This window comes from Centruroides vittatus, unplaced genomic scaffold, assembly GCF_030686945.1.
Source record: "Centruroides vittatus isolate TY-2023 unplaced genomic scaffold, ASM3068694v2 contig_879, whole genome shotgun sequence".
Lineage (NCBI taxonomy): Eukaryota > Metazoa > Arthropoda > Arachnida > Scorpiones > Buthidae > Centruroides > Centruroides vittatus.
The window spans coordinates 1,966,878-1,990,962 of record NW_027122571.1 but is presented as its reverse complement, the minus strand read 5'-3'; the positions used below and the strand labels follow the sequence as shown (position 1 = coordinate 1,990,962).

Genomic DNA, 24,085 nt, shown 5'->3' with positions numbered 1-24,085 from the left:
TATAAATACAGAAATGTCATTCTCTAGGATTCTATTGATAAATGAGCACCTACTCCTTCATTGTTAGTTTCTCGTTTAATTAATCATTATTGCTATGTTTACATTTTCGGAATTAATAATCATAACAATAATTAACTGTACAACATCTTTCGAATTGTTAAAATTTTATTATATTGGATCATAATCTATTTTACTTACTCAATTTTTTTTAAATTTCAATTGTTCGTACAAAAGTTCACTTTTGCTTGCGTGGCTAAAATATTCAAATGCTTCTTTTTATGAACTTTTTAAAATTACAATTCTTCCACTTCTTAATTGCCATTTCTGGCTTATTTCTTCTTTTATATATTTTCATTTGCTTCGTCATCACTAGAAATTTTCTTTCCTTTTATTTTTTTCCGTAACTGTAAAATGCGCATTCCTTACAGTTTTAACTCCCTTTAAACCTTAAAAACACGTGTTTCCTCTCGAGTTTTCTTATATTTCCTCTATATTTTATTTTTAAAAATCTTCTTTTTCCACAAATTTAAATATAAATATTAATTTTTTATATACACACCAATCAATTTTTTTAAAATAACAATTTCATAAAAATTCAAACTTTAAAAAATACTAATGTATATGTATGTATATATATATAATGGAATAAGTGAAAAGATTAAAACTATCAAATTCTTCATTTGATAGATTAATTTCTCTTCTGAAACCAAATGCTAAATGAAACTTTATCGAAATGTCTGAATCGCGTGTTAAACAATCACGAAACATCCAACCATTCGATAGATAAAATCGAAACTTTGACCACCAACACCAAAATATCTACAGTCTTCATCAATCGCCAGAACGACGACAGGAAATTAAAAAACTATAGCACGGTTGGCGACCACATTTGCACATTTTGTCACCGGCTTTACGACTCTGTGTAAGAGTAATTGGTGAATGCCATTTGATGTCTTCACCTCTTTTCGTATGACGTCCAACACCCGTTAAACGACCTTTAATGACTCTGCATGTAACGTCGTCCCTGATGAATTTTCGTTCTTCTCAAATGGAAGTGCATTTGGATGTTTCGCAAATGGACCGATAGTCTATTGTTGAGCTTTGAGGACTAAATAAGTATATTTATTTTAAGAAAATACTTCTCTAAATTAAACACAGTAAAAATATTACCGAATCCATTTGATTTAGTAGAAATAATCGTGGTTCTAGTTTAACACAGATTACTTAGTTGTAGCAGATTTATGCGAAATTATATTTTAATTTATTTTGTTTTGATTTATCTTATTCTCAACAGGAATTCTCCTATTGATTCTCTTGTTATTCTTAAGCTGGAGTAAACAGACATTGGAGTAACAATTTTCTATCCGTGTTACAGCAAATATATTTCTTCCTTAATGCTATTTCACTGGATAAACTTGGCTAATTTAGCAACATGGCCATAATTACTCTAAATAAGGCTATCTCCCTAAATAGCATTATTTTAGTAGGATTAAAGAAAGTGGAAACATTCCTATCTACTTATAATGTTGTTATTTTCCTATTTATGAACATTTTCTCTGTAGAAAGATCTTTCTTTTACTCTTTATCCACATAAATTGCTAAATAATTAATATTTATCATTCTGTTTTTCAAAAATCTTAATGAAATGGTCTCGACAAATTATATAATAATAAATAACTGACTACACGGGATTAACTTAATATTATCTTTAGAAAAGACACTTCTAGAATAAAAGAAATCTTAAATTATTAAGTAAAGTATCGATTTAGTTATAGATAAATTTTACTTACTCTAAACAGAATGATCAATATCAAAATGGGTTAAAAATGTTTACGTTCCGAGAAGAATTTATCATTCTTCTCGCCTTGTGCAAGATTTAAAACGGTTTCTGGCTAGACAGAAAACACATTCAAGCTCTACGTTATCAAGAAAAATAGTTTTACAAATTTGAAAGAGTTTTAAATAAACTACAATGCAGAATTTATAAATCATTAGTTGAAAGATTAAATGTTAAGTTACGAAATTCAATTTATTTCACGTAAGTTAATTGATATTTCATATTTTAAACGTGTTTACTTAATTACTAAATAAGCAAATATAAAAAGCGTTTTTTAATAAAATAAATTTTATATAGGCCCACCGAATGACCGTAATTAAAGTACTTCTAATCAATGCTGTCTAGAGAAATATTTAGTAGTCTAAATACTACCAAATTTCGTATGGGAGATATTTCAGAATATGCGAAAGAAATTTCTGTAAAAAAAAAAAAAACATCACAACTCTGGCACTTTTAGCGCTGCAAGTAACATTTTATTTGTACGAAAACTCATGCTGTACAGAGACTTTAGCGATGCAGAAAATACTGCTCAATGTGGTCTCCATTCTAAAGGTGCGAAACCTGAAGGCGATGAACGATGAATTTGTTTAATGGTGACCGTAATTGATCCTATGTGATGCTTCTCACATGCAGTGCGATACTCTTTCAAAGCTGTCAAATTTGTAACATGTCCTCGATAAAACATACTTTTTAAATATCCTCGAAACCAAAAATCACACGGATTATAATCCTAGTGTTAAAAGTGTCATTGTGGTAATTTTTGGTATTAATTTTTTGCGCAAATGTCTTTTCTATGTCTTGAAATGTATCCACCAAATTTGGTTGCATATGGAATGCTGAATACCTCTATAGACTGCGTACAGTAGAGTCCTGGAAGTTCGACTCTCGTTATTCCTTAAAAGTTTTCGTTTAACACTAGGATCAAGTAAGTTATTGTTCTTCACTGGCGACATTTGATAATAGCATAAATTCCGCATGTTAAAAAAGAATATAAACCTTTTTCCATGGTGCCACTGCAAAACGCCAAGGCGCGAATGTCACTAACTAGAAAGTAACCACCGGATAGCCAATATTTTTTAAAATTTAAATTTAACTACAAATAGAAATATTTACCATGGGCACATAGTTAAAACGTATATGAATGCACACATATAATACCTTTACAAAAATTCCGCTGTTTAGACTAGTATCATCGCTATGTTGTAAAACTCGTCATTTTTGGTAACTCTTTATCTTCTCAGTCCACGTTAAGTCAATGTTTACTCAGTATATATGCACTCATTGATAAAAAAGTTGGACACTCAGATAACTGTAAAACTCCGACAATACAGCTACAGTATGTCTCAGACAGATATGTAAATAATTATAGTTGTGATCCGATTATAGTTGAGTTTGTACGCATGTAATGCCGCCAAAATGCCTTAAAGATACTATTTTATTATATTTTTAAAACGCTTGCATAGGCTCACTATTTTTAGAATTTCCATTGTACAGTACTTATTCTTTGGATGGCTTCGATGACGGAGTTTGAGAAAGGCCGCATCTTTGAGCTGAGAGAAGCAGAGTGATGATTTCGTTAAATTGCCCGCTATTTGGGCAGATCTGCGCTGACAGTCAGAGCACACATACACAGCAGGAAGATTCTAGACGCCCTAAACAAATCATCAGAGAGATAATCGTCTCTGGTGGTTTGTTTCATGAGAGAAGCACGAACAGGTGCAACAGCACATTTGTTTATCATCTAGAAACAGGTGCAAGCCTCACTACAGAACACTATATCTTCCCATACCATTGACAGGTGACTAGCAAAAACAAATTTGCATGTACGGCGACTGCTAGGAGTCTTACCATTAGCGCCCAAAAATTGCCGCTTTGTTTGCAGTGATGACGTGACAGAGATGCATGGACTACTATGGAATGATAGTGTATAATCTACAGCGAAGAATCCTGGTTGTGTTTAAAAACGAACCATCACTTAATGTGGAGGATCCCTGGAGAATACTTCAATACTGCCTTTACTGTTGAGCGGCACACTGCCCTCATTGTTACACCTGCCTGTATGGGGAACAATTTCGTATGACAATAGGACACCCCTAGTTGTGGTACGAGGAACATTCAGAAAATTCTGCGCCCTCGTGTTGTCTTTCACGGCAGAGTTGCAAACAGCCATTTTCCAGCAAATAATACACGGCTGCAGGCCACACTTCCTGGGATTGCTCGGCCTTCAGATTTGTCACCCTTCGAGTATTTGTGAGACCAAATGAAATGCCAGTTTCTGTCATCTACGAATGTGAGGGATCTGGAGGGACAGTTGCAACATTTTTAGGCAAACCTGTTGCACGATAGTATACACCTCCATGCCCCTAACCCTCATGATCGCATGTATCCAGAAAAAAGGTCTTACAAGGTTCCAATGGTTTCTTTAAATTGTAGCATTGTTCCATAGAAAATTGTTCCTTTGATATGGTATTGTAATGACTTATTACCACGGCAGTTCGTACTAATAAAGTTTCATTCGGTTCTCACGTTTCCTTCTTGATGTGTAACTTTTGATCAATGATTGTATATATACATATATATAATATACTATCTTATGATATAAACTTATATTATTTTTATATTGAGTGTGCAAATTCACTTGAACAAAAGTTGAAAGGATATTCTAAACTTTGTCATTAATATATTCAACTTTATTAAACAAATAGTTACTTAGCTTTATAGACTTTAGCTACTTAAACGTTTCAGTTTAAAGTTGTTATATAACAAATACTATTTACTTAAAGAATAAAAATATCTTTATCTAAATAATATACGCAGGTGTACAAATACGTTTGTTTAAATTTGCTTATTCCGAATTAAATTGCTTTTAAGTGCATTCTGGTATTAATAAAATGTTTTGTGGTTATATTTACATATTTTATTTACAGTCTAATAATCATATTTTTGAAATTTTGTTTATTTAAGCTTTGTTGCTCTTCAATTTGCGAAATAAGATTTTATGATCGTTAAGAGCTTTAGAATTGATGATTAATATATGATTTTTACAATTCTAAATTGAATAATTATGAATAAATATAACAATTTTCATTTGTAATATTGTTTAGAAATTTAAAAATTTATGTACAAATTATTTAAGAACTATTTTTTTCAGAATTAACAACAATATTTTATGGAAATTTGAAAAGAAACGTGAATATGATTAGGCAAAATCTATGATACTTCACAATAACATCCGTTCTATTTGTAGTGTTTTTATTTTAAAAAAATACTTTTAAAATTTTGATATTCGTTTAGTAAATTCGTTTAAATATTATGGAAATTATAAGATTAAATATTGTTTAAACGTCGAAAAATAATCAGAGGCCAATTAAACTCAATCAAGCATTCAAAATGCACGGTATAGAAAATTATGATAACTATAATAATATGGTTAATAGATTTAAATGATCTTAACTGAATTTATAAATATACCAGATTTATTACTTTAGCATTCTTTACTTAAAGCACCGTACTATGTATGCAGAACAGTTTGCAATTCCAATTATGTATACAAACAAATTAATAACGGCCTGAATCTAAATTCGCAATACTAATTATTATACAAGTTATTAACTGGAACAAAATAGGATATTGTGAGATGTATGTGTAGTATGGCGAGCGATCTCAAGTTGGTTCATCGTTGTTTCCAATCTGTACATAATCTTAGTTAATGACAAGAAAAATTAATAAATTCGATTTATTTAAAACCAAATTTGTTTTGTATATTACTAGAACTTGACTTAAAGATATAAGAAAAGGGCTTTAGATAGCGAAAGTGAAGATGACGCGATGGGCTTCCTTCCTATCTTCGAGTGACTTTTACAGATCGGAAGAAGATAGAATTGGGTACAGAAGAGTTGTTCTTCTGAAAAAAAGTATGGAAAAAGTTTTCGAGAACAGAAAAGAATATTTTACTCTTAAAGCAACGAAGAATTGGAGAATATAAAAGCTAGTTTTAGAAAGGACATGAATTCTTACGATTCAATCTTGATAAAATATAAGAACTATTCGAGACCAAAAAGCATTTTTTTTTCTATTCTTAAAAATGATTTTCTCTTATTCAATAAGGGCTCTGAAGATAGGACATGAAAAAGTGCCCTTCTTTGTTTCTACTTCTATTTGATTCACAAAATAACAATCTGCAAGGAAAATTCTAATTTATTATTTCTTAACTCAAACATATGATGGGAATTGTTTGAATTCTTATTTGAATTATGTATTGTTTCATGTGCAATTCATTCATTTTTTTATAATAAAGAAATGAAAATACGTGAAGATTAGATATAAATTCTTTATTTCCAGTAAAATAGAAACCACAAGATGATCTAAATTGAGATAAAATCTGGAGTAATCACAAATCCAATAACTTTCTATAGTACGAGTTTTGATTAAAACTAAAACTTAGATAGGATATTTAATTTCTTGAGAGCATTCAATCTTATAAAGTGCTTTGTAAAAACTCAAGAAGTAAAAAAAGTTAAAAATATGACACACATTTATGGCACCAAACCTTTAAATTTTAAAGGAAAAATATACTATGTTTTAAGGAGGAATCATAGAACTATCGAGAAAACTACAACGTTCCTACAAAAATATATTTTTTATTTTAAAGAACAAAGAATATAGCGAAGAACGTTTCATCATCGTAAAGACTAGATACAAAGAAAATAGCTTCTTTTCTGAAAGAAGATCGTATTTTCAACAAAAGAAGACTTCCCTTGACACAAACAATACACTGGGAAACATTTACACATTTCCGATTTCCATCAACAAACACCTCTTTCACAAACGATCAGATTATTGATGGGGAGAGGATTCGTGTTTAGTAAAGAGCAGAATATTCCCGTAATAGTCTCATTATGCTTTTAACAACTGTTTGGCTTGTGGTATTTATAAATTTCGCACGCAAGCAATCACTATAGCGCATGAATATTAATAATTGCTAATTAACTCAATCTCTACTCTAATTGATGTAGGTAATGTGTTTAAAATGTTATTTCTTTCGTCACGTTTTGCTCTTCGTCTTCCAAAACAAACTTTCGTGATCGAGAATAATTATCTAATTTAAATTAATATATTCTGTCAACTTTAAATTAGTAAAAAAACACAGCAGAAAACTTTTTCTTCCTCTTTACCTTTAGGTGAATAAAAGTAGAATACTCACGTCAACGTAAACTCCCAGGAGATCGTACTTCTGACCTGGCGGAACGTCACTTGGAAGATAACGATAAAACTCCACATTATTCTTGTACCACTTTACCGAATATAACTCGTCTTCTTCTAAGTCGTAACCGCACCTAAGCCATACGGATTTACCTGCAGTTACAGCACCAGGTACATCCAAATCGCACATCTTTAAACCGTGAATACCTGAAAGAATATATAGTTCTTTAATTACTTCTTAACTTCGCGCTTACATTCTTAATTGTAAACATAAACACTATTTATTTTGGTAATTTACACATCTAAGGCTAACATAAAGCCGCTATTTTAATAAACGTTTATTGTTTCGCCACATAAATATTTGCATAGATACCGGGAGATCATCCCAAAATGACTGTTTGAATGGTTATGTTGCTGAAAAGAAGTATTTAATTGTCAAAGAAATAAATGCGATTGTTCTCGAAGTGGAAGGGACATGTAGAAGTGGCAATTCTTTTGCGAAAGAGAGCTTTTTTCTCCCACTTCTTAAAGGATAACAAATACAGCTCCTTTTCTTCTTTTTCCTATTTCTCATTTTGTAAAGAATAAATCTTTCTTTAAAAATCGAAAGTGATAGAAAAAGAAACATTCCTTATCCTTTAAGAAGTAGAAGTAGAGGAAGCAGTCGTTTTTTGTTCTTTTGATAGTAATAGAAAATGTGCATGTTCCTTGTTCACGGAGCACATTTAAAGAGGAACATGTTCCTGTATGACGAGGAATATTCGTCTTCTTCCTCCTCTTCGTTATTTTAGTTTCTTCTTGTTTTTATTTTACAAACCACAAAATGGAAATCTTCGCCCATTTTGGCTTTTTAAGATGAGAAACGAGAACAGAAAGATGAACAAGCAAGTTCTTTTTGACATTTATTATTTTTACCGGTTAAAAAAATGATATATGTGGATGTTATTCTTTTAAAGAAATTCAGTTTATATCATTTGTTTTAAAAGTTTAAACTCGGAAAAGGAAAAAATATATATATAAGTATAAAATATTTGTATTTTAACAGTAAATTTAATATCTAGTGAACTTAAATGTTTTAAATTTAAAAATTGTACTGCTATGTCTTTATGTAGTCGAACATTTTTAGAACGTTAGAAATTTAATCAAAATGGCTAAAGATACTCGATATGCGATCAAAGAAGAACATTTTACTGGGATAATATTTATACCATTTTCCTTTTTTTTTTATTATTCTACAATTTCTCGTCCATTTAATTATCTGTACTATTCAACAGATGTTAGTTTTCCACGATGAAAGACAAACAGATTGACGTTCCTCAAACAATTATAGAGCTCTTGATCCATCATCGACTTCCGAATAGTTGGAATAAACCCTGATTACCATAATAGTATTAGGACAGCATCTGTTACTGTTGTAGTATAACAAATAGTGCAATTGTGTAAATTCCCATTTAGAGATGTGTTCCTTCATATAGGCTTATGCTTTCGCTCCACTTATTTGTATTGAAACTTGAATTACTATTCGAGAAAGCACATCGTTTGCGACAACACTTTTCTGGGTTAATCTATGAACTGTTTCCATTCTCATATTAATGAATTTACTGTTTCTTTTTCGTTAAGTTTAAAGAGTATTTTATATTTACAGCTACTAATAAATATAGAAACGTTGATTGTATTTACGTCAAATTATTTTAAAGCGATCAGATTTCCGTAACAGTGCAATAACACCAATTCCTTACAAGTCGATTATGCGGTTTATGTAATTTATTTTAAGATAGTGTATCACTGTCGTCGACAGCTTCTCTTCTAAGAAGTACAGACAAAAGAGAATAATCATTTAATTTCTAAATATAACAACAATGGGAAACACGTCCTGCATCTGTCAGACTGCATCGATCAAAGCGGAAATGTCTGCTACACTAGTGAAAAGAGTGCATTGGTGAAAACGGACACTCTGTTCCTGTAAGTAGGCATAACTCTTAAAGGCCAGAAACTGTTAACTATTTTTGTTAGAAGAAAGAAAAATGTTGCGACGAACTCGATTTCCGTTGCACTTTTATCAATCGGGATTCTGCTTTGCGTCACTAATCATATTCGATGTCTTGACGTGTGCCATTGTCTTTTCTTTTCTCCATAGTGAATAGTTCTGCTAGAGATTGATGATGTCGTTTCTTCAGAGCGGGAGGATGGTTCATCCATCGCTCTGGATCGGGAGGAAGGAAAAATGAGCCAAAAGGGCACCCACCTGTCACGCTTGGCGCTCCGAGCTATCAGGACGACAGGTATTTGGTAAGAGTCTTTAAAGTTAAGCTGGGGATATCAGTCACTCTCGAAAGTTGCATCTGGGAGAAATAGATGAAGGCCAGTTTGGGAGCAAGTGGAGCAAAAATTGGATACGAGGAAGTTAATTTGGGAATAAGAAAAATCGATAATGATTGGAAATCAAATTTGGATACGAGGGAAAATAGGAGATCAAAAGCCAATTAGAATGCAGAAAAGAGAAACGATAAAAGGAGAAGAAACAGCTGTATAATCTTTCATCCATGCGAATTGTAAATAAATAAAATACGTATCGTCGCTTTTTCTTTCATTTATCATAAGCGTGCGAACATGTCGCCGGAAGTCGTCGTGAAACAACTTCCTGTGGGGTGTTCGCAATCAGTCACGCGTGTACCACGTGACGGTTGACGTCAGCCAAATAAGATCAGTCGGGTGCGTGATGGATGGTGTCGGCTCACCTGTCCACCGACTATCACGCTATCTACGCGTGACGTAATGGGCCGTATGTTTCGTGACGTCGTCTGGACGTGAAGTTGTAAGCTTTAGAAGTTGACAAGATTGATCGCTATACCTGCAGCTGCACCTGCTGGGTTCTAATATGGTGTAGAGCATCAATTCTTTCGACTAATATCACAAAAAAGTAAAGCGATAGTTACCTCTTTCATGTCAAAATATCAAGTTTTCTTCTGATTAAACTTATTTTTTCTCAAGACGAACGTCAGATGCGCAAACAAAAAATCAACTCGGGTGTATCTTGTTTGTTCTGATATAAAAAAAACAGCTTTGTAAAGTAAATAAAACAAGTGAAAGTTTAGTTGTAGAGAAGGATTAGGATAAATGTAGGAAGAAGTAGCGAACTGTCTGAAAGATGTCTGAAGGGAATTGTGTCGGATACTGTTGCAGAAGAGATTTCTCAACTGAGCTAGTAAACTGCTCTTTCTACTGTTGATTGCTTGCTAAAGTTGTTGGTATGCAAATAGCGTCAGTGCAAAATCATTTACCTGAGTAGGCTCTTTTAAATAGGCGCAGATGTCTAGCTTTAATTCCTCCTAAAATTCACTTGTCTCGAACCGATAAAGTATCTCTAGCAGTCATGCATGAGTATCGAACGTTGTTTCTGCTCTCTTCCATCATTGCTTCGTAATTTTATCATTTTGCAATTTTAAAATCATTTTTTAAAGATATGAATGGCAAAGAAAATATTTGATATTTCAATCGGTGAGGGTGATAACTTTTCAAATCGAAATCTTCTTTTCAATTGCATGATTTCGACCAGATTTTGACTAAAATTGAGATATATGTCTGCTCTTTTTATTGATCTTAGGCTCAGAATTTCATTGCGTGTAGGAGAAACCATCGAAAGTTGGTTTATATTGTAATTCTTATAAAATGCTTCTTATGTTATAGACCCTTCATAGAAATTGGCAAATTTCAAATGACATTTGTGATTTCTTCAAAATCCTTTCTAAGAATATTCCAATTTCTTCCATGCTGTACTTACGTATTGCTTATAGTTTTGCATGATCACATTCCTTTAATCCAAAATTTAATATAAAAGTGATTTGTATAACGTAAAAAAAACCGGAGAAGTTTTTAAAAAGTAAAAAATAATATTTGAGATTTATTCAAGTAAGAATCATAAGAAAATATAATAAAATAATAATAAAAAAAACATGAAAAAATGCAAAAAAAAAAAAATTTTAATTTGTTTAAAAGCTATTCAAGAATATTTTTGTATAAACTCTATAAAATAACATTATTTACATACATCTTTCAAGTTAAATACAAGAAAAATAAACATTTTCTCTTTAAAAATTATTAAATATTCTATTCTTGTCATAAAATCATATTTAAAATAAAAATAAAAAAAAAACAGTATCGAATAAAATATTTATAAAGCTATTTTTTATTTTTATAAATTTAATTAAAACTTCAGAAATATTTAAATTTTTTAATAATAATTTTTTTTATTAAATAAATATAAAATTTTAATAATTTTCATAATTTTATTCAACTTACTTACATCAAAATAAAATTTCATTTTTAGAAAGCTTAATGGTTCCGGTGCGCTTGTTATTGATACTTGTTTCGGTTACAATCAGTTAAAATTAACAAAATTACAGAAGATTTTTTTCTTCTTCTTCTGAAGATAGGAAAAGAAGTGCAAGCAAATGTTAATTCTCGCTGAGAATGGCAATTTTGTAAAACACAGAAACTCCCTCCTGTCGAGAATTGTTAAAGGAGACAAATCTACTTAATAACATTTTCCATTCAGTGGACAGAGAGAATTGATTAACTGATTACTTTAACCTTTACTTTTTTTCCCTATTTTGTAATTGAAAAAAAAAAAAAAGTTAAAACAATTGTTTCTTTTTCTCCAGAGGAGCAATCATAGCAATGCTATTCAGCTATTACAGTTTCAATGGCAAAATTTCCCACCAAACTTACAGAACAATGCTACCTAATTACTAAATTTAGTTAGATTATTATGCATATTTGTTAAACTACAAGCATAATGAAGTTTCCTACACAAAGCAGCGAGAAGAATAGAAACTATTCGCAATCCTTTTTTATAGCGATGCGTTTAAATTTCATGAAATTCTACTGTTTATATCCATTTTAAGCATATAAAAACTGTGATAGGCAAAGGTTTTTCTTATCACAGTTTTAATATGTTCTGTAACGTAACGTTGGAAGTGGGTAGAAAAAAAAAAAAAAAAAAAAAACACCGGAAAGAATAAAATAAAATTTCAAAAATCGTCGAGCATCTTTATTTGTTTAGAGTAAACATTGTATTTTTACCATTGGGATATTGTTAGGTGCTATAAAAGCAAACCACTGATTGTAATAGGAAATATTTTCTTATTGCTAAACTACGTCACGAACAACTTATATAACATCCTTTTCAATTTTCCTCTAAGGTAATAATGAAGTTGGTAAAAGGAGAGGAACCATCTCAACCAATGATTTCCCACGAGATAAATGTATTTAGAGCAATATGCACATTTATCAGGAAAAAAGATGTAAGGTTGCTTTCTCTTCCACATAGAAATGTGCCGATTAAATGTTTTCGCAGTTTTCCATTCGAATTTTCTTAAAACGATATTCAACAGGAGTCAAAACTGTATTTTTTAACGTGTTTTTTTTGTGTAGTAATTGCTTATTTCTTCGAAAAAAATGAATTACTTTTTTAATAACTTGTATCTCGCATTCATTATAGTGAATTCTAGAGTAGGAGAGTCACATTAAATTTTAATGAGTTATTTATTATCAAATTTCTTATAATTATATAAGTCATTTGATATCTAGAACAATTTTTTTTTTTAAATATAAAGTTTGCTTTAATGTAAAAACAACCATTCAAACTAGAATAATTTGCATTAAAATCATTTCAATTATTTTTATTTTTCTTTGTTAAATTACAATAACTTCAAGTCATTAATTTATCCATACAAACTCTTTAGGAATTCTTTTAAAAGACGTAAATTATTTCTCGTTTTTAATTAGTGTATTCCATAATTTTTCTCAAATTTAAAGAAAAAATCTATCGTAGAAAAAGTCTGTGATAATCTTCTTTTGGGATAAACAAACTTCGAAAAGTGAACTAAGAAATTTAACACGCAAGCAAAAGATTTAAAACAAAAAATAAACACTCGACCCCTTAAGAAACCTGACACATTCGTCGCAATGCTTTATATATATATATTTATTTTTTTTTCCGAAAAAAAGTTGAGAAAAGGGAAGCTTTTTTCTTTTTCGATGAGGTTTATTTCACGAACTCGTCCACTTGTCAATTTTATAAGTGTTTTTGTACCATTGAAGGAAGTTATCGAGAAGGCTACTACTATTGCTTCTCTCCTATCCAGGACTGAAACTAAGGTTTCTTATCCCTCCTTGTGTAACAAGAATGCCATCTCCAATTTCTTCTCTTTTTCCCTGTTTAAAAATAATTTTCCAAACTTTTTCTAAAACCTGCAAATTTTTCTTTAAGAAAACTCCAACATAAAATTTGTCAATGATAAAACCCGAAACGTTGAGATAGCGATAATACTTTTACATTGATTTTGACTTTAAAAGAAAAGAATAAAAATTATTTTAAAAAATAAGCGTGACATTTTACAACTGACCAAATCCAGGTTATAAATAATTTGAATAAAAATTTTAATAACTAAAAATGGTAAAATTCGGACCAATCACGTCACAATAGGCGTGGTACGGGAGAATATCACGCAAATACCTTTAGTGGTTTGCTATAAACAGATTCTAATCAATACAGTTACAACATACCGACCAACTACTACTGAATACTGATGATCGGACATGCGTGACAGCATTTTCACTGTCTTTCTTTTCCTTTTTTTCCCTCTTTTTGTTTCTATCACGACTGATGCAGGGGCGTGTCACTGTTTTTTTTTTCAACCTGAATTCTTATTACAAAATTTGCCAATAGCTGTTTTAAAACTTGAAAATTAATTTTGTTAAGTGAAAAACAGTAAAGAACACTTACTGAGGTGATTAACGCCATCAATTCCTTTGATATGTTTAAAGAAACTAAACACTTTTGGTTAGATAAAAGAAAACGAGGAGGAGGAACCCTTTCGATAAAGAGACGAGGAACGAGGAGCACTTAGTTAGCTAAAATGGATGAATTCAATGAAAGAAATGAATTCTGAAGTGATAATTCATATTTAGAAAAACCTTTTAAGTCTAAAATCCGTACGAAAAAAAAAAAATATAATAACTTTAGAGAACGAATCGTTTTCAACTGTCATAAGCATCTTTCGAAATTAAACTCATAAATTCGAAGGAGTTAATTTTATTAATCTCCCTCGGTTATTGTACTTTCTGCAATTTTAAAGAACAATCAATCCTTAACAGATTCTATATATGGGTTTCGCGTGTAAACGTCCATCTGCCCCTTCGACGACATGTGAAGTATAAAAGTTTGCCAAAGACTAATCTTCAATGTCCAATACTAGAAATGTCTTGGTGAATAATAGATAACGCCGATTCTTAATAGCTTTCTCTCATAAGATATTATTAATTGATTTGAGAGAAGGTTGGAAAAAGAATTTTCTATAATAAGGATAAGAAAAGAATTTTAGAAGTTTAATCTTAAGTGTATCTGTTACATCTGTTACTGTACATCTGTAACCGGTCACGCTACATCTGTTACTATTCATATTACATCTGTAATTGTAGATGTTATTCTGCTGGATCTGATAATGTTCGTATTGCATGCCACAGAAGTGAGGTTGCATTCTGTATTCGCCTTTACGATCTCTAAATCTATTGGTTTACACTTCATTCGCCTTGTTTCTGAACATTTTTCTTCGCTCAGATTTGTTATAGATAATTATTTTTTAATTTATTTGTATTAGAAACAATGATTTTAGCCCATAATTCGTAAATCATGTTACAATTTATATCGATTTACTGAACGTTCTTCAACGTATCTAACTTCATTAATAATCAAATTTACATTCTCTAAAATGAAATATAATTTGCATCTACAATTATAATGTCCAATGAAATCAAAATTTAGAGAAAAATAAAGTTCTAACCAGAGCTAAACAATTTCTTAAATAGTGTCAAAATTACGATATTTTCATTAAAAGCGCTGCAAGTGCGCAATTTACTAACTTTTATTACTTAATTACCTGCTGTTTACCATGCTAATTTACGTCCTAGGTAACATCCACATCAAATTTGAGCCTGAATCAATATTTACGTCAGAAGTAAGGAGGAGAGATTTTATTCCTGATTATTTCTTGTGCACACAAGCACGTGCACACACCCCAAATCTCAATCATACAACGGGCCATCTATCGCTTCTTCAATCCAATCCAACCATACATCACAAGTTAAGGGGATGAGTTTATGGAATATTTACTTTAAAAATGCCATACTATCTTTATGTTTGCTTTCAGAAGTCTGCACACATTCAAGCTTTGGTGGAATTAAAAATCTAATCGAGTTTGTGCCGGATCTAACATAGATCCGGAGAAGACAATCTCTTCGTCTTTTCTAACTTTATCGACCAATCAACACTATCTGATTGCTTATACCACTCCTAACTCGATTGTTGCCGAGTGTATGTACTGTACTGTACATCCTAACCTCGTTTACTTCCTTCTGGCTTCTTCTAATTTCACCATCATCTTTTGTCACGTCTACCATGACAGATTTTAATTTGGTCAATGGAAGAAATAATCAATGTAAACAGTAAGCACAATTCGGTAGAGTGTCACGTGTAGGTTTGTCGATAGGATGGGATTTCATACCCCGGAGTATGCAGTAGGACAACAATGGTTGTCATAACATCGGATGATAAATAATCTCGCTATTTAGCTGTCCACCTGGCTTCGTACTTCTGATATTTTCCCTTCTTGTCATGCGAATGAAAAATGGCTTTGGCTACTTTTCCGATGACATCAGTTCGCTTTCCTCTATCATCGACAAACCTTTCTGGTCGTGGTGAGTTGTGACAGTTCTCTCCAAGTAATTATTAACATCGGATCGAACTGTAAAGGTGTCTCCACTGTCATCTTCTGTCGTACAAGACGATATGTGGTTTCGATTTATCAAGTGTACTGCCTTTTGCTAAAGGCGAATTTTTATGTTACTCGGGAAAAGAGGGAAGAACGTCTAAAGGCGACTATTATTTGGAAAGTTTTGATTTCAATCTCCACCGATTTTACCACCCAAGATGTTGAGTTTTTGAAGGAAAATATCGCTTTAAATAATTTTCTTCGTTTCTTTTTAAACACACGAAATACTCCATCGGACTAATAAGATCTCGTTACTTTTTTTTATCGAGAAAACATTGAAAAAAATCTATTACTAAATGTTATATAAGGGTCATTTGTAGCAGAGATAACATTCAAGTCTGTGTTTCATAAACAAGAGCCGTCATCAAATCGAATTTTTTTTTTCGGTAAACATCATTTTCCTCCCCAAACGAGAATTCCAAAATTGTTTCAAACGAGCTTTCGTGGTCGCAAAGCGTAACTCTCTTACAAAAAAAGCCCACTATAATCTCATCTTGATTGAGTATTCCATTTGTAGCAAAATATTTTTATGAAAAATAATTAACCGAAATTGGCTTTCAAAGTGGAAGACGATATTACCAACCAAGGTAACGAAGTTATTTAAAGAACGAAATGGACCCACTTAACTGCTTGTCGGTAACACCCACAACTATTCTAACCGATAGAGAACATTTGGGAGGTCTCGACGCAGATGTTGCATTTCACATTCACTCAATCATTGCATGCGACTGGAAAATTTCAACTGCAACCACCCGACGAAGAGCGAGAAGAGAGTAGTAGCAAAGTAGAATAAAGGTAATTTAGGAGAAGTCAGAGAAGAGAAATCTAATGAATGCTGCTGTATAGCCCCGAGCCGGATGAGTGGAATACTTTTGATTGGGAACAAAGTCCTTATTTATTATGGGCAATCTATATAATATTGTTTGCCAGTCATATCGACTCTCGTTTCGCTTACCCTCGATGAAATTTTCTCCTAATTGGATTATATCCGATTAATTTTTGCAATCTTGTAATTTAATAAATAAAAAATTAACTAAGCTTAATATCAACGTTTATGAGAGTTTGCGACACATTTTTAAAACTGTCTCTGCCGGATTGACTTAATTGAAATGTGCTTTATTTATAAACTTATCCTACTTCTTAATGAAAAATTCGGTTTTGTATCTAGTAACTGGTAATACAATACGTTCAAATTTAAGCTTAAAATGCTGTTTGTAAGATGAAACAAGCGAAAAAGTTGAGTGTATTAAATGCATCCAAGCTTGTATTTTGATATCGAACATCAGATTCTCACTCTCCCTCTCAAGACAGATATTTTTAGATGAAATCGTTTAGAGAAGCTGTTCGATAGACGTCCAAAACTTAAGCTTTTGTACGCTATAAACCTGTCTAAAGATAAAACACAGGCGAAGTGATATTTCATTCTACACTCTGCAAACTTTACAGTAAGGAAACTTTTGCCTCCACTCTGTCGTATTTTTCCCTAACATTGGCCACGCGACATTACATCACTTCTCTCTTCTAATAAACACTTGACTATGCCACCCTCAACCGGAAGTTGCTTCCAATCGGCTGCCCACAGGCTGTTCTCCCAATTACACTTCTACCCGAAGTCGGCTTGTCTTTTTATACTTTATTGATCTCCAGAGCTCGGTTTGTAGTGCAGAAGACAATCAATGCGACATTCAACCCACAACATTTAATAACTGATCGTCACTTCCGGCGGAAGGAAAGGTTTTTCCACTTGTTATTATAAGCTCTATCGCCCTTCCTCCCGGCTAATAACAATCTTAATCGCGCATGTGCCATTTTATTACTGTTGTAGATAATGTCCCCAACTCGTTCACTTTTGTAGCTAACGTTTCCTTTTTAGCCTCTAATTATGTTGCGGGAACAGCGTGTGCAGTTAGTTGGTCACCACCCGAGACTCTGCAAACTTTTGCAAGCAGCTTTTCGGTCAGTGACTCACTAAACCACAATTTATCAAATTTGCAATTTGTAAATCCATGATTCATGCCGCGATTGAGTCATGATCGGTTAGCTCTTAACTACTAATTTACTAGATAATCCGCATTCTAACGCTTTGAGCTCTTACCACACAAAACAATCGCTGTTAAATTATGTATATACTTGTATATCTACACGAATATAGAAAGTAATTAATGTTAAACAAGTATAAAGATGGAGGTATCGTGTTAAAAACTGTTTAAAATGTACTTAAAATAATCCCAAAAAACACCTTTAAATTAATTAGCAAAATGACATAATTTCATCAAAACCATCATCCGGATCATCATCATCATCAGCGGTGCTTCTTCCTCTACCTAATGTTGTATATAATTATCTGGATAGAAACCATTACATCATCATCTGTGTTTGTTGCGCCGCTTATCGGTCAGATTGGCAGTAATGGGAGAAGCTGCAACACGCAAACCCGCAGTTACCTCTACTTTTCCTCTAATCACCAAAGCTTCTTTATGATGGTCGGATCTTCTACCGCAGGCTCGTGATTCAATTTCCTCTTTTATCAGTGGCCAGCGTCCCGGTATAAAGCGTTATTTCGTCCACTCACGCAGTCTGTATGCATGTTCGAGAGAAAGACAACGGCTCTACGTTTCGAGTGCAATTATAGAAATTTGCTCGAGACCTATAGTTTGGTAACTGTAAACGGTTTAAGGAGTGAATTAATTGACACGATAGTTGGCGTGTGATCGACCAATGAATGGTCTTCTTGCAAGAGGTGCAACACGCGATCCAATCATTGTTAGTCAAAGTCAAAAATTGAATAAGCACGACTGGATTGAATGTTGACTCGAATAACAAAGATCAATCTCTCGAATGCAAATTGTCCCTCCGATTGATTATTCTGTTGGTAAATATGTTTGGATATCGTTTCGTGCCATAATTTGTACAAATTTTATTGTCGACGGAAAGAATTTCAGTAGTCACGACTGTTTGTACAGTATATCATGTGTACAACACTGTATTTTTCCACACAGCAAAAGACATTTATGTTTCATACGCTTAATATCTACTATTTTTGATTAAACAAGCGCTTAAAACGAATCTTCTCATTAACACTCGTTAATTCGTATAAAAATAGAAGAGTAATTTGCAATAATAATTTAAGTACATACTTCTCTAAGGCTAGAAAGACTGTAAATTCCGAATTATGTTGTGATAATAGAAGAGTGTGAATTGCACTCTGCTCCTGCTTCTCGCAATTTGGAAAAGATAACCAAGGTTACATTATCCTGTCACCATGTGACAATCTGTGACTTGAAGCAGAAGCAACTGCCTCTAGTAATACAGAAGCAATGTAGCGTGTGCACAGAGGTACGGTGTGAAGTTGTAGGGGACAATTTTCGGTTCAGCCCATTGGTCAGTTGCTTCTGGCTCGCCACTCGGGTGTGAAGAGAATGAACTGGCCCCTCAGATAAATCCCGGATAGGTAGAAGTTAAGGCCTATCTGCAGCTCCATATGTTTCTGCGTTCCTGACTGGAATGTGTGGAAACAATCGAAACAACTTTTAAATCGACAGCGTATCGAAGGCATTTAACACTTTTCTAAAATTACATTTCGATATTTTCTAGTTTAATAAGGATATTAAGACTTAAAAATAAATAAATAAGCATTTTTTTTGCATATTAAATTTTAATTTAAGCTCTGTTTGCTTACAGTTTCAGCTCAGAATAGCTATATTTTTTTCCGCTTTTTTCCAATAAGAATAAACTTCTTCAATAATTCCTTATATAAAACTTTATTGAAACAGACGTATTATAAAATTTCACAATAAATTCTGTAGTTTTATACACCTAAGTTCCATAACTCTTACGGTTCTTTAGCACATTAATGTTTAATAATAGACTCCATAGTTAAATGATTCAATATGCCAACGGTATCGATTTTGTTTTATATCTTGTCTCTTTAATATTGGATATCGTCTTTAAAAAGTTAATTTAGCGTGTAAACACGTCAAAATAATTCATAAAAACATTGTGTCAACACGAATTAAGAAAAAATAGATACCAGGAAGAAAATTAATAGTACTAACAGATCAATGTTTATCCAGATGTTCATCATGACTCAGAGCAAACACTAGGCACTTGTATATGTACTATAGGCTAAATACATTTTCCCAAACTAGGATCCAAACAGAAAAATGTCATTCAAACTACGTACTCCGTCCACAATTCCCTATCAAAATTTTTAACTAGTAAACTCGCTTTAATTAAAGGTGAATTCTTAATTCAGTACGGCTTTTTAATCTATTTTATTTAGTTTAAGGGAAAAAATCTATTATATTTACATAAAAAACTAAAAAAATTTAATTAAAATATTAAAAAATAATAAATATTTTGGTTATTAAATAAAAATATTAAAAACAATTGAGTATTTAAGTAAGATAAAGTATATATTTCGCTTGGAACAGAGTCGACTTTTAATTTAGAAGAGAGTAAATAATTTTTAAAAATCTTTGCGATCAAACACTTAAATTTATCAAAAAAGAAAAAAAAAAAGAGGTAAAGAGAAATTGTTAGACTCAATACTGATCTAATATTTGTTTTAAAAGTTGTAATTGGGAGGAAAAATTAATTGCTTTGTGATGGGACAAAAATTAATGGGAGCAAAATTGTAATTTAAGGAGGAGAGTTATTAATTTTGTTGTAATGGAGATAAAATTATTACTTTTGTCATATAATGAGGCAAAATTAATGGGACATTATCATTTTCCTCGTAATGGGTTAGAAAAATGGGAATTTTTACTTAATTGTCATTGATTTGAATGCGATGAGCAACGTCCCAGGTGAAACGATAAGAACCGAAAAGATCCTCTCAAATCCCTATTTATATTAGTTTGGTTTTGTTTAGAATAAACAAAAATGTTATTTATTTTTCTGCTTATCTTTATATATATATATTCCTAAAGAAGAATATTTAAATTGAACCGTTTTTTTTTCTTTTCTTGTTTGATTGTGCAGAATATTAGATGAAGTATTCTTTCATGGGAATAAAATTATTACTTTTATCTTTACAGATGCGATGTACTATTTACGGAAAATTGGATATTGCCTAGTTTATTTTTACAACAAAATGCTTATTTGGTGGCAAAATAAAGCGTGTTGTCGGTTGTTCCTTCGAGAAAAACAAATTTATGATGTATATATTTGTTTAAAGAATAAAGGCGAAAAGATGCTATTATTGTTATTTGTAAGAAAATATTCATGAGAAAGAAAGAAAGGAATCCTCCTTTAGAATTTTCAAATATTGAATATATGACAAGTTCTGAATTTGAATTTAAAACCGTTATTTCTCAGGTTAGATTTTTCTTGCAGCTTCAGTACAATATAAGCCTAACTAAAGACAGTGTTAACTTTATATACAAACGAACTTTTACTTCCCGTTTATTTTTAAATTAAACGTTATAATTTTTGCATAAAATATTATTAAAATTAAATTAAAAGCTGTTTAAGATCTTATAAATATTTATACTTGAATATAAAATTAGGTGAAGCTTACAAGAACAATTTAATGAAGGAAGTTAAGTTTCTATTAAATGATAAGAAGGAGAAATGAGAAAACAATTTTAAGAATATTTTTACGAAAAATTAGATTAAAAATACACTAAAATGATTAAAATATAGCATTATAAATGATTCAAATCAATCCTATTTGGTGCTGATATGTTGAACGATATGGAACTCTTTGCCTAACAAACAAACGTACATATTTTGACTTATACGTATAGAAGATTACAATTGTACAGCCTAAAATTCCAGAAAATTCGGTAGTAAACGTCTTAAATTCATTGATTGGTATCTTAAAATGTAATAGTACGTGTACATTTTCCGTGTTTTCATTCGAGTTTCGCGTTTCCATTCTTAACTTTCCCATTGGTGTCATGTGAATTTATACACCCGTGGAAATGTGCGTATACACGCGATAGTAGAAATAAGTGGTACACATATCCAGGCGCATCACCTATCTGCATACATGTTACTCGTATTTATGTACATATAACATGCGTACAGATATGCAAAACGTGTATAAAACAAATGTATGTTATACGAGTATCTTTCGTATAAAATGACGCATGACCGCACGCAATTGTACAAAGTATGTTACTGTATTTATGAAAATTAGGAAGCATTGAATGTCAGGAGGAATTGGGAGGACGAAGAAAGAATGACACAATAATCGGAAGTAACGTCGGCGGTCCTTATTCCCCCGGCAGCACAATTAATCGGACAGTGTGCGTTTGACAACAAAGCGTTGTACACCCTATTAATTTGCCACTTTATGACGCGGGCACCTGTTAGAGTAGCTCTGGCAAGAATTCTGATGAGCTCTCGGAGCGTGTCTTCAACTCCAGGTTTGTTTCGTCCTCTCGAAAGACACACATCTACAGGAGTGTATCGTGTGATTCCTGATGGTCGCGTCACGTCGCAAGGCGTATCGAGTGACGTTTTCAATCGAATCACACTACTCACTCCGTGTCACGTTTCCTTATAAGATTACGGTCGGTTGATTTTGTACGAAAGGCTTACGGGGTCAGGCGTTGGCAGATTCTTGAAGCATTGTTTTCGGGTATGCACAAATGTAAAAGAAGTGTGATCGCGTGAAGCGTCAGCGTCATTTTATAATGAGTAACGCGACTCAAACCCGAACTAGAGGAGGGCGTATCCGAGCAAGTAGTAATTAAGCTAGAGGCGAGTGTGGAAACAATGGATGCCGGCCGCGGGGTGGTAAAATCGATCATGTTTTTCCCACCGTTACAAGTTTTTTCATTATTTCCGTCATAAAGGATGCTACGATATTATTTTACTTAATCACCTTCTTCGATATTACGCTTCATTATCTTATAACAACTCGGGTAAAGACGTGTGACGTCGAATGACGCCACGCGCCGCCACCGGGCACTCGGGACTGCGAGCGTTTTAACAGGTGCACCAGGACACGAGGGTCACGTGACGGCGGAATACGACTTTTCGAATCGGGCGTGTGCAAACCATAGCGATGGCAATCGATTTTGTGTTAGAGAACAAACTTCTGAATAATTCTCCGCTTGCTGACATCAGCCGATACTTCGCGCTTGATCTGATTTCAATTTATGGACGCTTTACTTCTGCAAAACGTTTTTCTCTCTCTCTCTCTTCCTCTCTGTAACGTTGCCGGTAGGAGGTAAAACGGCGTTCTTGTCACGTGATTTATAACCGAAGCCACGTGCGGCCTTAGGCGCACGCGGAGATGAAAGAATAAAAATACAACGTTGCGAAAGTAACGAAACGAAAGTAACGAAACGAACGTAACGAAAGTAGGATGGAAGACAACGGATCCGCTTTTATCTAACGGCAATTACGTCACGTGATTGGGATGGAGCGAATTCTCCCTTCGATCGTCTCGATCGGGTGATTTTTATATATAACATATAAATGTCTTCGGGGTGGAGAAGTGAGAAAATGACACCGGATCGCGTGACTTAAATTGAGCGGATTCCGGTGTTCCGCTCCATTAATTGGGGTGATCGTTTCTGTGGGAGAAGAGAGCGATCGATTTCGCTCGAAAAATGCGAAATGTCTGTTTTGTTTTCACGTTTATTTGCCTTATACTCATTCAAATCACGTGATGATCCTCTATCTCCTCTGTAATGCGACTACACTTGCCAATCTCTAGTTTGTAAAAACCCTCATCTCTCTTCTTAGCGTGACGCGAGTCACAAAAACTTATTAATGTCCTATTAATTCAGTTATGTGTTTTTATGATTTAGTGAGGTTAACAGTCTCATTTAGGGGGTGATCTCGTGAGCTGGCTTGCATAAAGATTAACACAAAATATATTCCACAGCGATTAGTGACAAAGTGATTATTCATTAATTACTTTAAAAATGGATTTTTAGAATTTTGTTCAAAGCGTTATTTTCAAGAAACCAAACTATAAGCGATTCCTCACTGTTCTGATGTACAATAGTTATTGATTTATCGATTTGTTATACCGAGTTACATAAACTCCGTTTATCAGAATGAAGGTAATCCGATCACGTGACGTAACGTTTAAGCTTTATAGTTTCTAGAAGACCTCAAATCCGCATTTGTGTAATATTAAAATATATCAGGGAATAGTCACGTGTCACATTTTTAGACACTCAGTCGTGTGGCGGGGTTAAATAGAGCCCCTTTTATTACTGCAATTATTGTTATGAGAATAAATAAACTA

General features: G+C 32.6%; 1 protein-coding gene across 1 annotated transcript in view; it reads right to left on the bottom strand.

The window, feature by feature from the left end:
* The window catches only part of LOC136983250 (uncharacterized), an 81,127-nt gene that overhangs the window by 35,664 nt on the left and 21,378 nt on the right, over positions 1 to 24,085 (bottom strand). Inside the window, exon 2 of the mRNA XM_067279947.1 lies at positions 7,041 to 7,246. Coding sequence (XP_067136048.1) covers positions 7,041 to 7,246 — 206 coding nt within the window. The remainder of the gene's footprint in view (positions 1 to 7,040; positions 7,247 to 24,085) is intronic.